The following is a 17,333-nucleotide window of genomic DNA, read 5'->3' on the forward strand; positions in this document are numbered from 1 at the left end:
ATGTTGACACTGCCTGATTGCCTTGACTTTTCTAAGAGATCTGACATTGCATCTTTAATAATAGCTTCAAACATGTTCCCTATGACTAATATTAGGCTAACTGGCCTGTAGTTTCCAGCCACCTGTTCCCCTCCCTTTGTGAATAAAGGAATTACATTTATTATTTTCCAATTTAATGGATCCTCCTCGAATCTAGTGAATTTTGGACAATGAAAAGAGTGTATCAACTCCCTCTTTAAGCTGCTTCTTTCAAGACCTGATGATGAAGTCCGCCAGGAACCGGGGTTTTGTTAGCTCGCAGACTCAAAACATTGCTCATTACCACTTCCCTGGTGAGTGTTCCTCCATCCCTTCAATTTCTTGATTTACGGATATTTCTGGAATGTTACGTGATTCCTCTATAGTGAAGACTGATGAAAATACCTGATCAATTCATTTGACATCTCCTTACTTTCCATTGTTAATTCTCCAGACTAGCTTTCTGGAGAATCAACACTCACTTGAATTATTTACTTCCACAAATATCCATAGAAACTCTTACTATCTGTCTTTATATTTCTCGCCAGCTTTCTCTGGTACTCTAATTATTCTCATCTTATTAATATTTTTGTGCTTTTATACTCTGCCAAATGTTCTGACCTGTCATCTGCCTTTGCACTGCTATATAATTTAAAAAAAACATTGATATTGTAATGTGATTGTCCCTTTAAGAAATGAGTTCTATTATCACATGGCTTCAGTGATGTCATTGTGTGGGTGGAGCTGGGCTGTGGCGCTGAGTTTTACTTTCGGTTTAGACAGTTGAAAGCTGAATTCAGACAAAGAAGGTTTATTTTGTCTCCCTCTGCATGTTAAAAGGTGTCCAGATCACTTGATAATTTAAAAGTGATAACTGTTCTCTGGAAAGAATTCAAACCTACTGTTTTGGGTAAAATAATTTTTCCTAGTTTAGTGGATATTGATATCAAATTGAAACAGTTGAAAGGGAAGTTATTAAGGGTTATATATATATAAATATATATATATATATATAGAGAGAGAGAGAGAGAACTGTAGCTGTGTGGGGTATTTATGTTTGCAGTTGATAAAAATGCTTAGTGTGTGTGCTTATAAAATGTTAGCTGAATTTATCGAATTATCTTTGTTTTGTTTGAAAGTGTTTAAGGCCTCTGTTGAATAACACCTGAAAAGTAGGCCCTTGTGCTCCTCGTAATCAAAATTGATAAACTATTGGAGGTCAGGTGAACTCCATGAAATAGTTTGGAGCTTTTTAAACCCTGGCCCATATCAATATTTCTTTAACTTTTTTAGTTAAAGACAGATGCTGGGTCCTCCCCTGGAATTTTCCATTCTCACGAAAATATATCTATTCTGTGTATAATGAAATATCTCTTTGAATGTCTGGCACAGAATCTCTATTTACCTGACACACAAGCTCATTTGCCAATTCATTTTAGCTAGCTCTGTTTTGATGCCCTAATGATTGCTCTCATTTCCCCCACAACCCAAAGATGTGCATGCTAGGTGGATTGGCCACGCTAAATTGCCCCTTAATTGGGAAAAAATAATTGGGTATCCTAAATTTTTAAAAAATGAATAAATAAATAAAAATAATTGCTCTTATTTAAGCTTAACTTACTCGTCTTGGACTCAATCTTCTTCCCCTCAAACTGCATGTCAGATTCAATCAAATTATGATCACTGTTACCTGGGGATGTCTTCACCATGAGGTTATCAATTCATCCTTGTTGCACAATACGATGTCTGGTATAAACTGCCCTCTGGATGGCTCCAAAATGTGCTGATTGTAGAAACTATCGCAAAATCATTCTGTGAACTCCTCACCTATGCTACCTTCGACCATCTGATTTTTCCAGTTTATAACTTTACTAAAATCCCCCTTGATTATCGCTGTAGCTTTTCTGACAAACTTCCATTATCTCTTTCTTTTAACTCTGCCCTCCTGTGTAGTTACAATTAGGAGGCCTGCACACCACTCCCAGAAGTAAATTCTTGCCTTTACCATTTTTCATCTCAAACCAAACCACTCCTACATCCTGGTTTCCTGAACTTCGGTCATCCCTGTCTAATGTGCTAACACCATCAACAATTAACAGAGGCACTCTTCCATCTTTTCCAAGATTTCTGTCCTTCTTAAATTTCACATGCATTACAATATTCAGCTCATCACCACCTTTTGAAGGGAAATGAGGGATGGGCAATAAATGTTGGACTGGCCAGTGACACCCACATGCCATGAATGAATATAAAAAAATTCAGGTCCCAATCTATGTCTGCAATGGCCATCAGATCGTACTTACTTATTTCTATAGGTGCTGGCAATTCATCAGTTTTGTTTCAAATGCTACTTGTGTTTTGCTACAGAGCCTTTGGTTTTGTTCTTTTATTATATTTGTAGCGTTTATCTGATGTAATTTTAAATGTGTTCTTTCCGTCTCTTCCTGCCACAATCTGTTTATCATTTCCCATATTCTGACCTTTCTCTCTGGTCTTACTCTTTACTTTACCACATCATACAAAACAAATCAGAAAAGACACAACAATGGAACAGTCAGGAACAGGACATCAATCAGTTTCCTCCTATCTGACAGAAATCAAGGACTGGAACACTGTCATTAACACAAATCTAATTTAATTAATCTATATACAGAATATTAAACTCCAGCCGAGTCACAGGAATAATTAACAACAACTGAAACAAACTCCAACTGTCAGAATGAACATGGTTCAGTCCTGGATGTGATTAACAGCAGCAATATCAGAATCCAACCCCTGTAATCGCTTGTGAACTCGCTGGTGTTTCTGCAGGGTGAATGAATGAGTGAATCCCTTCCCACACACAGAGCAGATGAATAATGTCTCCCTGGTGTGACTGCGCTGGTGTTTGAGCCGGAGGGAATGCTGAGTGAATCCCTTCCCACACATGGTACAGGTGAACGGCCTCTCTCCAGTGTGACTGCGCTGGTGAATCAGCAGATCCATTTTGCCTTTGAAGCTCTTCTCACAGGTGGAACATTTAAAAGGTCTCGCGTCAGAGTGAACACGTTGGTGTGAGGTGAGTTGGGCAGACTGAGTGAATCCCTTCCCACATTCAGAGCAGATAAACTGTCTCACCCCAGTGTGAATGCGCTGGTGTCTCAGCCGGGTGGATGACTGAGCGAATCCCTTCCCACACACACAGCATGTGAATGGTCTCTCCCCAGTGTGAACCCGCTGATGATCCAACAGTTTGCATAACTGAGCGAATGTCACCCCACACTCAGGACAGGTGAATGGTTTCTCTCCAGTGTGACCTCGCTGGTGTGTCAGAAGATTGGATAACTGAGCGAATCTCTTCCCACAATCAGTGCACGTGAATGGTTTCTCCCCGCTGTGCATTCGCTGGTGTGTCAAAAGGCTGGATAACTGAGTGAATCCCTTCCCACACTCGGAGCAAGTGAACGGCCTCTCCCCAGTGTGAACTCGCTGGTGCGTCAGAAGATTAAATTTGTTTTTAAAGCTCTTCTCACAATCGGAACATTTAAAAGGTCTCATGTCAGAGTGAACAAGTTGGTGTGCAGTCAGATGTGTTAGTCGAGTGAATCCCTTTCCACACTCGGAACAGGTGAATGGTCTCTCCCCGGTGTGACTGCGGTGATGAGTTTCCAGCTCAGAAGGGAAACGGAATCCCTTCCCACAATCCCCACATTTCCACGGTTTCTCAATGGTGCCGGCGTCCTTCTGTCTCTCCATTTTGGATGATCAGTTGAAACTTCTTCCACACACAGAACACGTGTACAGTTTCTTCTCGCTGTGAGGGTGTGGTGTTTTTCAGGCTGTGCAACTGGTTAAAGCTCTTTCCTGTCAGTTCACTGCAGCACTCTCACTCGGGTGTGTGTGTGTCGCTGTGCTTTTCCAGTCACAATGATGTTTGAAATCCTTTCCCACAGACAGAACAGACAAACATTTCTCTTTCCACATTCAAAAGCTGATAACATTCAGATCCTGATGAATTGAGTGACTGTCAGATCTCAATGTGATAATTGATTTGAGTTTCCTTTCTGTCAATCCATGCCTTGTAACCCTGTAAAATCAGTTTACACATGTCAGAAATTCAGAACAGATAATTCTAGTTTCTGGGGAATAATTGTTTCTCTCATTTCCCAAAGCTGCAAATTCCAGTCCCATACATTTTGCCATTCCCATAAACTCACCACAATGGTTCAAGGTCATTAATACTGAGTACAGCTTTAAATTCCAGATTGTTCACTGAATTTAAATTCTACTATCTGCAATAACAAATCCATCAGTGTGAGAGCAGGATAGAAATTGCCCCCATTCTCTCCTCCTGCTCCAGGATCTGGGGCTGGTTTAGCACACTGGGCTAAATCGCTGCTTTTAAAGACGACCAAGGCAGGCCAGCAACACGGTTCAATTCCCGAACAGGCGCTGGAATGTGGTGACTAGGGGCTTCACAGTAACTTCATTGAAGCCTACTTGTGACAATAAGCGATTTTCATTTTAATTTCATGTTCAGGATCAGCAAAGTGAGTTAAAGATAATTTCTCCTGACCAAATCCATTGCTGCATTTTCTTCCGGAAGCCACATTTGTCCACTGGGGCCCGGCACCGGGAGAAAGCGGCAGCTGCCGTTGTGTTGGGTGTTGAGGCGGTGCCGCTAGTTTGTTATTGGGGGTGTTGAGGCCTCCACTCCCACCCACTGCCCCTAACGCTGCCTCCGCTTATCCGCCTTCTTCCCGCCTGAAGATGAGACAAACAAGCTTCTGTCCCTGGACATGAACCACACTGCGCATGCTCCACAACACAATACCCGGGGAGTGATTGACGGCAGCTCCGGACCAATAGAAAGAGGGGCGGGGCTGGCTAAGTGAGCGGAAGAGGCTGGTCCTCCAACCAATCGGAGTGAGTGAGGGTGGGTGGGACTTCGTCTGAAGCATGCGCACTGCGGGTAATGGCGATGCCCAGAAGCTGTTATCTCGGATCCACAAAGGGTAAGATGAATATTGTGGAACGCGGGGAGCGATGATCTGCCTGGTGAGTGGAGAAGGTTTCTAAGCATGTTGTGCAAGTCCATACCCGTAAAGATCACTTCGTAGTTCCCCCGTTTCACGGAGCGGGGCCGCGAGGTTCCAGTGATCGGTTCGGGGTAACGACCGACATCTTTATGCGGGACAATGTGCAGTAGAGCGCATGTGCGGCCGCCATGTTTGTAGGGGGCAACATTTTCAATGACTGGGAGAAGCTTATTCCACATTGCTCAGAATGGAGACAACCTGGCCAGCAAACTGCATTATCCTTTGTCCTGGTTACTTGACCTTCCATTACCCCGATTTGCACAGACCCAGATATCTATGATCAGAGTAGCAACAGAGAAGTAATAAACAGAACCAAATCCTGCTCCCTGAATCCCACTAACTCAACGGATGTCTGACTCCATGTGCGGCTCTGTTCAGTCACACGAAGACCCATGTCGGAAACTCTCAACCCTAGGGGCAGCACGGTGGTGCAGTGCTAACACTGCCTGTGGCGCTAAGGAATTGGGTTCGATGCCGGCCCCGAGTCACTGTGGGTGAATCCTCCCGTGTCTGCCTGGGTGTCATCTCCACAACCCAAAGATGTGCAGGTGAGGTGGATTGGCCATGCAAAATTGCCCCTTAACTGGAAAAAAATAATTTGGTACTCTAAATTTATTTTTATAAAAGAAAATCTTTTCCTACGGACGGAACAGACAAACTTTTATTTTACCACATTCACAGGCCAATGATATTCAGGTCCTGCTGAATGGAGTGACTCTGTTAAAACTTGATGTGAAGTTTGATTGGAGTTTCCATCTGTAAATTCTCCCCTTGTAATATTCTGTAAAAAAGTTTATAAAATAAATCACTAGGGGCAGGCACGGTGGCTCAGTGGTTAACCGAGGACCCGGGTTTGATTCCGGCCCTGGGTCACTGTCCTTATGGAGTTTGAACATTCTCCCCGTGTCTGTGTGGGACTCACCCCCACAATTCAAAAAGATGTGCAAGGTAGGTGAATTGGCCATGCTAAAATGACACCTCAATTGGGATAAAAACAATTGGGTAATCTAAAAAAAAAATTTCATTAAAAATAAACAAAAGCCAAAATGTGAAAAAAAAAATGTTTTACAAAATCCATTACCAAGTAAGTGTTGAGGAAATGGAGTTCGTAGCAGAGAAGCAAAGACAATGTGATCATTTTTTGCAATGTTTAAATGCAGTAAATGTTTGCTCATCCAGTACAGGATGTCAGTACGGTGTGTGACTGGGAGAGGAATTTGTAGGTGATAGCGTTCCCATACACATGTTGCCCTGGTCCTTTACAGTGAAGGAGGCTGAAGGTTTGAGAAATTTGTCAAACTTCTGGTCAAGTTGTAGATGTATAAAAACCCTTTCCTTCATTGCCTACCTCTCCCACCTCTCTCACTCTCTCTTCCCCTCTCCCTCCTCCTATAGTAGTCTGAATCTTGTGTTGGCCCAGGCCAGTTGGCAGGATTCCTTCTCTGAAGGACATTACTGAACCAGTTGGGGCAGTTTACATGGTCACTTTTTCCTAGTGCCTGCCCACAAATGACCAGATTAATTCAGCTCAATTTCACTCTCACACTCGCTCTTTTCTGTTTTCAGTCAATTTTACAGGAGGTTGGGCATTGGGAAACTCAACATCACATCAGAATCATCACGCCACCATGCTACCTCACAAACTGCAGCAGTTCAAGAAGGTCAAACATCATCTTCTCCACAGGTAACTGGGGATGGGGAATATTTGCTGCTGGTCTTGTTGGTGAAAGGACAGGGGAGTGGGAGGAGCTGATAGTCTCTTGCAGAGAGAGACAGGACGGGCTGAATGGCCTCAGTCTGTATTGTAACAATTCAATGATTTACTGATAAAGAAGCGACGCTGGAGACCAGGGAACAACCTCTGGAACCAATGGCCAACCTGATACAAAGCGGCTCTTCATTGATCTGGAAGCTGCAGCCCAGCTCGGTGGAAACGGGGGGAGGGGGATCCGCTCCATTTATTCCCGGGGTTTCTGGAGCCTCTCCGCCCACTCGCCGGACCCTCCGCCCCGCCATCACCCCCTTTACCCATTGTGGACCCGTCTGCCCATCACCTGCACTGTGCATGCTTCACTCACAGTCCAGTCCCGCCCCTCATTCACTCCCATTGGCGGGAGGATCAGCGGCTCCCGCCCGCTCTATTCCTATTGGCCGGAGCCGCCGCCAATCACTTCCGGGCATTGTGACGGTTCGGGCTGTGCCCAGCGCATGCGCGGTTCAGGTTGTCGCTGACGGTGCGAGGAGCGGGAAAGAAACAATCGAGCGACTTTCAGGAATGGATCCGGTGGGTGGCTGGGGAACAATAGAAGCTGCGGAGTGAGCCGGGAGGCTTCATAAATACCCCGTGGAGGCTTCAACTCCCGAGGAAAATGTTAACGGTCCCGTCTTAAACTGCACCAAACAGAGTGAGAGCTGAGCGGTGACAGGCCCGGGTTACCAGCCGCCATCTTTACAGAGGACAAGGTGCCGCAGGGCGCATGCGCTGCGAGCCTGGACCGGATGCCAACTCTCCCGGATTGACTGACTGGAGTCTCCAGGATTTTATTTTAATCATTTGTGGGAGTCACTGGCTGGGCCAACATTTATTGCCCATCTCTAATTTCCCTGGAACCGAGTGGCTTGCTCGGCCATCTCGGAGGGCATTTAAAGAGACAACCACATTGCTGTGGTTTGGAATCGTGTCGGCCAGACCAGGTAAGGATGGCAGATTTTCTTTTCTATTCATTCACGGGATGTGGGTGTCGCTGGCTGGGCCAGCATTCACTGCCCAGCACTAATTGCCCTTCAACTGAGTGCATCTCAGAGAGCATTTTAAGGGTCAACAAGCTGACTGTGGATCTGGAGTCACGTGTAGGCCAGACTAGGTAAGGATAGAAGATTTCCTTCACTGAAGGACATCAGTGAACAAGGTTTGCAACAATCGACAATCGTTTCATGGTCACCACTAGACTTTTAATGAATTCAAATTTTACTTTCTGCCTTGGTGAGATTCATGTCTGGGTGTCTGGGAAATCATTAGGAAGTAAAGATTTTTTTGAAATTTTCTTTCAACATTTCTGTTCAGCGGATATAAAAATATTGAAAATGGGATAAAGGTTGTTTGGCTGACAGTCAATCACTGTCCTGTAAGGTAATGAGTCCTTTTGCTTCCCAATTGGCCGAGGAAGGCAGTGTGTCACAAGGATGTATGTGTTGACCGATTAATGGCGGGAGGATGGGGGCAGGTCATGTGATCAAACCTCCAGGAATACATTTAATCAAAGTTGGCGAGGAGAGAATGTTGTGAATTTCTATCCTAGACTGACAGTGAGGTTTCTGTAAATTTACAGGATACTGGAAGTAGAGGTTTAGGGCAGCACGGTAGTTAGCACGGTTGCTTCACAGCACCAGGGCCCCAGGTTCGATTCCCGGCTTGGGTCACTGTCTGTGCGGGGTCTGCATGTTCTCCCTGTGTCTGCGTGGTTTTCCTCCGGGTGCTCCAGTTTCCTCCTACAGTCCAAAGATGTGCAGGTTAGGTGGATTGGCCATGATAAATTGCCCTTAGTGTCCAAAAAAGGTTAGGTGGGGTTTTGGGGATAGGGTGGAGGTGTGGGGCTTAAGTAGGGTGCTCTTTCCAAGAGCCGGTGCAAACTCGATGGACTGAATGGCCTCCTTCTGCACTGTAAATTCTATGTTCTAACAGACAGGAAACGCAATCCAAACGTCACATTGCGATCTGACAGAGTCACTCGATTCACCAGAACCTGAATTTCAGCAGCATCTGGGTGTGGAAGGTAAAAGGTTTGTCTGTTCTGTCTCTGAGGGGAGATTTCAGGTCTCAGTGTGACTGGAAAAGCCCCGAGATTCACAAACCCTGGTTAGGCCAAACCTGGAGAACTGTGTTCAGTTCTGGGCAACAAACCTGAGGAAGTAGAATGGCCTCGGAGGGAGTGTAGCACAGATTTACCGGAGTGATATCTGAACCCCCGGAGTTAAATTACAAAACTAGGTTGCACAAAAGAGTCAGAGACATGATGGCACAGAGAAGGGCATTCGGCCCAATGAATCCATGCTAGCTCTCTGGGGCAATCCAGTCAGTCCCATTTTCCTGCTCTCTCCCTGTATCCTCGCAGGTTTATTTCCCTCAAATGTCTATCCAATTTCCTTTTGAAATCAAATCATTCGTTGTGTCTATTTTCAAACTCCCTCATAGGCAGCAAGTTTCAGGTCATTACCGCTCGCTGTGTAAAAACATACATCTCATATCACCTCATATCTCCTGTACCTTTTACATACAAACTCGGAACAAGCCACTCGGTCCCTCAATCCTGATCAGCATTGCATAAGATTGCAGCTGATCTCATTTTAACCTCAACTCCACATTCTTGCCTACCCCTGATGACCTTTCACCCCCTTGCCCATCAAGAATCTATCCCACTCTGCCTTAAAAATATTCAAGGACTCTACTTCCGCTGCCTTTTAAGGACGCGAGTTCCAAAGTTTTACAACTCTCAAGAGAATAAAAAATCCTCATCTCCATCTGAAATGGGTGACCACTTATTTTGCAATAGTGACGCTTCGTTCTAGATTCTCCCACAAGAGGAAACATCCTCTCCACATCCACCCTGTCAAAACACCTCAGGATCTTGTATAGTTCAATCCAGGTTTTACCCCAAACTTTAAATCTGTGTCCTGACTGCTTGTACGATCAGTGAATGGAAACAGAGTTTCTTTGTCCACCTGATCGAAACCTGGCATAATCCTGTGTCCCTGAATCAAATCTCCCCTCAACCTTCTTTGCTGGAACCATTCTGATAAATCTCCTCTGCACCTTCTCCAAGAACCTTCACATCATTCCTTTTTAAAAAAATTTAGAGTACCAAATTAATTATTTCCAGTTAAGGGTCAATTTAGCGTGGCCAATCCACCTAGCCTGCACATCTTTGGTAGTGGGGGCGAAACCCACGCAAACACTGGGAGAATGTGCAAACTCCACACGGACAGTGACCCAGCGCTGGGATTGAACCTGGGACCTCGGCGCCGTGAGGCAACAGGGATAAAGTTCTGTGCCACCGTGCTGCCCTCTTCACATCTTTCCTGAAACGTGGTGACCAGAGCTTCATGGAATTCCTATAGTGCAGAATCATAGAGTTTACAGTGCAGAAGGAGGCCATTCAGCCCATCGGGTTTGCACTGGCCTTTGGAAAGAGCACCCTACTTAAGCTTAAGCTCACCCCTCCACCCTGTCCCTGGAACCCAATGACCCCAACTAACCTTTGGACACTAAGGGGCAATTTAGCATGGCCAATCCACCTAACCTGCACATCTTTGGACTGTGGGAAGAAATCGGAGGAAACCCGCGCAGACACAGGGAGAAATTGCAAACTCCAGACATAGCCACCCGAGACCCGAATTGAACCCGGGACCCTGGAGCTGTGAAGCAGAAGTGCTAACCACTTTGCCACCAGAAGCATAGTTTCAGTATCAATATTTCAATTTATGAAGCTGAAGCTCGAATATGCTTTGTCTTAATATGTCTTGTAGATATACAAAATCCCTCTTCACCTCTTTCTTTCTCCTCCCAAAGAGGTCAAATGGGTTTTAGAACAATCCAGCCGTTTTCATGGTCATTTTTTCCAAGTGCCGGCCCAACAAATGACCAGAATCATTCAGCGATTTCACAACCTGCCTTTGTATTTTTGTGGGATCTCTCTCACTCCCTAATTTCTGTTTTCAATCAGTTTCACAGGGTGTTCGAAGGGGAGGATTCAAAGTCCGGAAACTCAAACCAAGCATCACATCAGGATCTGACAGAGTCCTCAATTTATCATCTCCTGAATATCATCGTTCTTTGATCATGGAAGGAAAAAGCATCGTTGACAGTGGGGAGAAACCGTACTTGATTTGTGTGTGTGGACGAGGATTCGCTCTATCATCAGGCCTCGCAAGCCACAAATGCAGTCACATTGAGGAGAAACCGCGGAAATGTGCGGACTGTGGGAAAGGATTCAGTTCCCCATGTGACACCTCACTACATGAGAGGGTATTGTGCCAGATGTCGGATAATTGGCCAAGCAGGTAAGTTTAAGAAAAGCATTGCAGAGGCTGATTGAGGAAGAGAGTAAATGCGATTCAAGGCGGCCATTTCATAGCGAAGGACCAAACGATTAAAGATCTGAAGGTCACGTTGGCATTCCAGTTTTGGATCATGTATCAGGTAAACGGGAAAAGCCTGTTAACACAGCTGACATATTAGTTACATTTGTATTTTTAAAATGTAAAATAAGATGAGGGCGGCACGATGACACAAGGGAGGCACGGTAGCACAATGTTTAGCACTGCTGCATCACAGCTCCAGTGTCCCAGGTTCAATTTTGGCCTCGGGTGACTCCCTTGTGAAGTTTACATGTTCTCCCCGTGTCTGCGTGGGTTTCCTCCGGGTGCTCCGGTTTCCTCCCACAGTTCAAAGATGTGCAGGTTAGGTGGATTGGTCTTGTTGCCTAAATTGCCCCTTACTGTCCAAAAAGGTTAGGTGGGGTTACTGTGTTACGGGGATCGGGTAAAGGCGTGGGCTTAAGTAGGCTACTCTTGCCAAGAGGGAATTGCTATAAAAATTCTGGGAATCTAACACGCCATCAACGTGTTCACACTGACGAGAGACCGTATAGGTGCTCTCACTGTGGGAATGTGTTCGCACAATCATCTCAGCTCATTGTACATCAGCGAACCCACACTGGGGAGAGGCCATTCACCTGCTCGGAGTGTGGGAAGGGATTCACCGCTTCATCACACCTACTGAGACACCAACGAGGCCACAAATAACCAGTGATTGGATTTTGCTGTTACTCACATTCAGGACTGAACCATGTTCATTTGGGTCTCTTTCTGCTGATAACAAACTCCAGCCCATTTACAGGGGCTAATATTCTGGCTAAATGTCAAATAAGATTTGTGTGAAATACGCAGTGTGTTGAAACTTTTTAATATCTCTGACACAAGTTAGTTCCTTTTGAAGTACTCTCGCTCTCCTCTGTCTCTTCCATCCTCTCCTCCAACTAGACGTGTGAGGAGCTTGTGGAGCTTCTTTGTGACTGAGATTGAGTAAATCCGATCAGCTGCCTCTGCTGCTTCCCTCCCTTCCACGAGCCCACCGGACCAAACTGTCTCTAAATTTCATCCTTGCCTGAGCCCTGAACCCTCATCTTTGTCTAGTTTCTCTCCCATCTCCCCTCATGCTCCTCATCTTGTCCATGAGTCCCAGCTCCTGCTCCATCGACCCAATTCCCACTAAGCTACTGATCAGCCAACTACCCTGTGTCCATGGATATTGTCAACATTTCTCTTTCGTCAGGTACTGTCCCTCTGTCCTTCAAATCTGCCGTCATCACCCCCTCCTCAATAAAAAAAATCTTGACCCTGCCATCCTTACAAATTACTGCCCCATCTTCAACCTCCCTCTCCTCTCCAAACTCTTTGAACTTGTTGTCACCTCCCAAATCCTTGCTCATCTTTCCCAAAACTCCCATGTTTGAATCCTTTCAATCAGGTCTCTGCCCTGTCACAGTGAAATACAAGAGACAAACAGTGGTTAGCACTGTGCAGCAACATTGCTGACGTCAGGGAAATACCACCAGACAGAACCATCGGATGAGACTGAGAGAGGATATCCTACAGAATCATAGAATTTACAGTGCAGAAGGAGGCCATTGAAAAGAGCACCCTACTTAAGCCCATCCCCGTAACCCAGTAACTCCAACTAAACATTTTTGGTAGCACAGTGGTTAGCACCATTGCTTCACAGCTCCAGGGTCCCAGGTTCGATTCCCAACTTGGATCACTGTTTGTGTCGGGTCTGCACATTCTCCCTGTGTCTACGTGGGTTTCCTCCGGGCGCTCCGGTTTCCTCCCACAAGTCCCGAAAGACGTGCTGTTAGGTAATTTGGACATTCTGAATTCTCCCTCTGTGTATCCGAACAGGCACCGGTATGTGGCGAATCGGGGCTTTTCACAGTAACTTCATTGCAGTGTTAATGTAAGCCTACTTGTGACAATAAAGATTATATTATAAAGGGGCAATTTAGCGTGGTCATTCCACATAACCTGCACACCTGTGGACGGTGGGAGAAAACTAGAGCACCTGATGGGAACCCACACAGACACGGGGAGAATGTGCAAACTCCACACAGTCACCCAATGCTGGAATAGCTGAAACATCAACACACTGCTCCTGGCAGTTGATCGTACAGTGGTTCAATAAATATAATTAGTGGATTGAAAAGGTATGTCATATAGAGTAAAAACAGAAAATGTGAGATTAATTCAACAGAATCCCTGCAGTGCAAAAGGAGGCCAATCAGCCCATCAAGTTTGCATGCACGAACCATACAAAAGAGCGCCCCACCAAGGCGCACTTACTCTGACATTTCCCCGTAACCCCACTTCACCTTTGGTAACTAAGGGGAAATTTAGCATCGGCAATCCACCAAATCTGCACATCTTTGGATGGTGGGAGAAAACTGGAGCACCTGGAGGGAACCCACACAGACACGTGGAGAATGTGCAAACTCAAATAGCTGCAGTGATATCAGAGTGTGGGTGGAGCTGGGCTGTCTGTCTTCACTACAGCTATTTGATAAACACACAGTTATTAAAGGTACTCTCACATGACAATTCTGAATTCTCCCTCTGTGTACCTGAACATGCTCCGGAATGTGCTGACTGGGTGCTTTTCACTGCAACTTCATTGCAGTGTTAATGTCAGACTACTTGTGACAATAAAGAGTAGGATTATTTTTTAAAATGTTCTGGCAAATTTCCATCCCGTCCGCAATGATTCCCGCAGCCGGAAATATGACCCCAACAAATGGGATGAAGCCAAATCTTTAAAAGTCAAAGTCTTTATTTCAAATTGTTGCCGTGCTGTCAGGGCAAAGGGTTAACTTCTCTGCTTGTTTACAAAAGGGAAGAGGAAACATTCACAAAGCTTCCCACAGCTTGTGAGCTCCGAAACATAACTTCAAGGCGGAAGTTTATCTTCAGAGATTGAAACATTTTGGTGCCTTTTCCAATTGTACCAGTAAATTGTGATTCACACTGAAAGGTTTACTTTCACTCAGTAATTAGAACATTTCACTTTCTCAGCACTGACACTTTAGATCAAATCCCAATTGTTCTCTTTCCTTGTAGCTGGTGTGTGGAGAAGATCATGTTCACTGTAGACATGTCAGCACAGAAACCGCACTGTGCTTCTAGATAAACTCAGTTTGCAAGTAGATGAATCTTTTAAACATCACCCAAGTGAAGGTCTTCCCCTGACTCTAGGGAGTGAGATGTCCCTGTAGTTGATGCTGTCTCCTCTGTCACTGCTGTTTTTATTGCATCAGATATGTTTTGTGGACCAGTCTCACAGCCCAAAAGGGGAGGGCAGGAAGGTGTGACAGTTGATGGGACTTTCTGTGTGAGCAGTTCAGCTGGAATTCCATCCTTGCCGGGCACCTTTCTGTTTGCTCAGCAATCAATGGCCTTTTCCAGCTCAAATGATGAGGGTTCCTTGTCCAACTCAATCATGACAGGAAGCTGCAGGAGAGTCAAACAGAGACTGGCAGATGCCCTTTTCACAGGGGTACAGCTCACTGTTGTGTTCAACCCAGCTCCTCCTCACTCTCTCACCATGACTGACACTGAGCATGCTCCGAGCACACGCCCACACTGCACCTGCGCACTGGCCTCGTACACTCACTGATCGGGAACTTTCTGCAGCGCGGGGGATTCTGGGTAACGCAGCCGCCATAGAGCCATTAGTAAACAGGAAGATTCTATTTCCCAGTCAGCCAAACAGAAGATCCACAGTTAGGCAAGATGCTGGGCATGAAGCACAATGAGAAGTTTAGATACTTTATTTAATACAGAAGCACATTATTCTTGGTCTAAGATAACACTTAGACATGGGCAGAAAGCAGGCTGATCTACAGTATTTACAACACCTGGGACACGGTAAATTATCTCATCAAATCAGTGATAGGTTTGTTTACTGTTCATAATTGTGACTGGGTCACACTCCCGATTCATGCAAAATGCAACTCCCCAGGTTTTTTGACCCACTCCTTCCAGACCTGTTTTCACTCCAAGGTACTTGACATCTGCCTCAGTCTTTATTCAGCCATGTATGTTCAGCTCACACTGCCCAACAACCAGCCTCTCCTGCACTGGGCCACGGGGTCTCCATCACCAAAAATCTGTCCTGATCCACGCACATCGACACTACCATCAAGAAAGCACAACTGTGCCTATACTTCAGGAAACTGAGGAAATTTGACATGTCCACATTGACTCTTACCAACTTTTACAGATGCACCATAGAAAGCATGCTGTCTGGCTGCATCACAGCCTGGTATGGCAACTGCTCGGCCCAAGACCACAAGAAACTTCAGAGAGTACAGCCCAGTCCATCACACGAACCTGCCTCCCATCCATTGACTCTGTCCACATCTCCCGCTGACTGGGGAAAGCGGGCAGCATAATCAAAGACCCCTCCCACCCGGCTTACTCACTCTTCCAACTTCTTCCATCGGGCAGGAGATACAAGTCTGAGTACACGCGCGAACAGATTGAAAACAGCTTCTTCCTCGCTATTACCAGACTCCTAAAGGACCCTCTTTTGGACTGACCTGATTAATACTACACTCCTGTATGCTGCACTCAATGCCTTTGTCTATATATTTACATTGTGTACCTTGTGTTGCCCTATTATGTATTTTCTTTGTTTACTTTCTTTTCATGTACAAAATGATCTGTTTGAGCTGCTCGCAGAATAATACTTTTCACTGTACCTCGGTGCACGTGACAATAGACCAATCCAATCCATATCGAGGGAGCAATCTGCCTCTCTTGCATTGGTGCACTGCATTTCCCTCATAACACAGAGGCATAGAAGGTGACAGCACAAAACAAAGGTTGTTGAGTGCCTTTGTTTTGTGCTGTCACCTTCTATGCCTCTGTGTTATGAGGGAAATGCAGTGCACCAATGCAAGAGAGGCAGATTGCTCCCTCGATATGGATTGGATTGGTCTATTGTCACGTGCACCGAGGTACAGTGAAAAGTATTATTCTGCGAGCAGCTCAAACAGATCATTTTGTACATGAAAAGAAAGTAAACAAAGAAAATACATAATAGGGCAACACAAGGTACACAATGTAAATATATAGACAAAGGCATTGAGTGCAGCATACAGGAGTGTAGTATTAATCAGGTCAGTCCAAAAGAGGGTCCTTTAGGAGTCTGGTAATAGCGAGGAAGAAGCTGTTTTCACCCAACTTTCTGCAACAGACACAATCCCCTGTCATTGGCCCTGAACTCTGCAGATATTTTTCTCCTCAAAAGATACGAATAGATGAGCAAGGAGCTGGAGTTGGCTATTCAGCCCAGTCTGCTCCACCATTTAATAAGGTCATGGCTGATCTGATAGTAACAGATAGTTGTCCAATTATTTTCAAGGCATCAACTGAATCTGCCTCCACCACATTTTCGAGCAGTGCCTTCATGATCCCACATGCAGCACAGAATGTTTTTCTTCACATCATATGACATAGGAACAGAATTAGGCCACTCGGCCCATTGAATGGCGGAGCAGATTCAATCATGGCTGATATTTCTCTCATCTCCATTCTCCTGCCTTCTCCCCATAACCCCTGATTCCCTTATTCATCAAGAACCTATCTACCTCTATCTTAAAGACACTCAGTGATTTGGCCTCCACGGCATTCTGTGGCAAAGAGTTCCACAGATTCACCACCCTCCGACTGAAGAAATTCCGACTCATCTCTTGTTTTAATTCCTCCTCATCACCTGAGGAAGGAACTGTGCCCCTAAAGCTAGTGAGTCGAAACAAACCTGTTGGACTTTAACCTGGTGTTGTAAGACTTCTTACTCTGTTTTAAAGGATCGCCCTTTAGTCTGAGATTGTGTCCTCTGCTTCTAGTTTTTCCTACAACTGGAAACATTTTCTCCATGTCCTCTCTACCCAGGCCTCGCAGTATCCCTGTAAGTTTTAATAAGATCCCCCCATATCCTTCTAAACTCCCAACGAGTACAGATCCAGAGTCCTCAACCGTTCCTCGTACGACAAGCTATTCATTCCAGGGATCATTCTTGTAAACCTCCTCGGGACCTTTTCCAAGACCAGCACATCCTTCCTTAGATAGGAGACCCAAAATTGCTCATTATACTCCAAATGGGGTCTGATCAGAGCCTTGTATAGC

At 45.3% G+C, this 17,333-nt stretch overlaps 3 protein-coding genes across 3 annotated transcripts in view; 2 read left to right on the forward strand and 1 right to left on the reverse strand.

The window, feature by feature from the left end:
* LOC140418750 (uncharacterized) overlaps positions 1-17,333 on the forward strand; it is a 58,910-nt gene that overhangs the window by 19,852 nt on the left and 21,725 nt on the right. The gene's annotated exons all lie outside the window — the stretch shown is intronic.
* Positions 2,652-4,862, reverse strand: LOC140418748 (uncharacterized). The gene is made up of 2 exons (XM_072502351.1): positions 4,215-4,862; positions 2,652-4,084 (listed from the first exon to the last, which is right to left on the reverse strand). Exon 2 carries the CDS (start codon positions 3,751-3,753, stop codon positions 2,749-2,751), a length of 1,005 nt encoding a protein of 334 aa, XP_072358452.1. The 5' UTR covers positions 3,754-4,084; positions 4,215-4,862; the 3' UTR covers positions 2,652-2,748.
* Positions 7,740-17,333, forward strand: part of LOC140418749 (uncharacterized) — a 346,993-nt gene continuing 337,399 nt past the window's right edge. The window contains exon 1 of the mRNA XM_072502355.1: positions 7,740-7,790. The gene's annotated coding sequence lies outside the window, so the exon portion shown is untranslated. The remainder of the gene's footprint in view (positions 7,791-17,333) is intronic.

The sequence above is a fragment of the Scyliorhinus torazame genome, chromosome 5 (assembly GCF_047496885.1).
Source record: "Scyliorhinus torazame isolate Kashiwa2021f chromosome 5, sScyTor2.1, whole genome shotgun sequence".
NCBI lineage: Eukaryota > Metazoa > Chordata > Chondrichthyes > Carcharhiniformes > Scyliorhinidae > Scyliorhinus > Scyliorhinus torazame.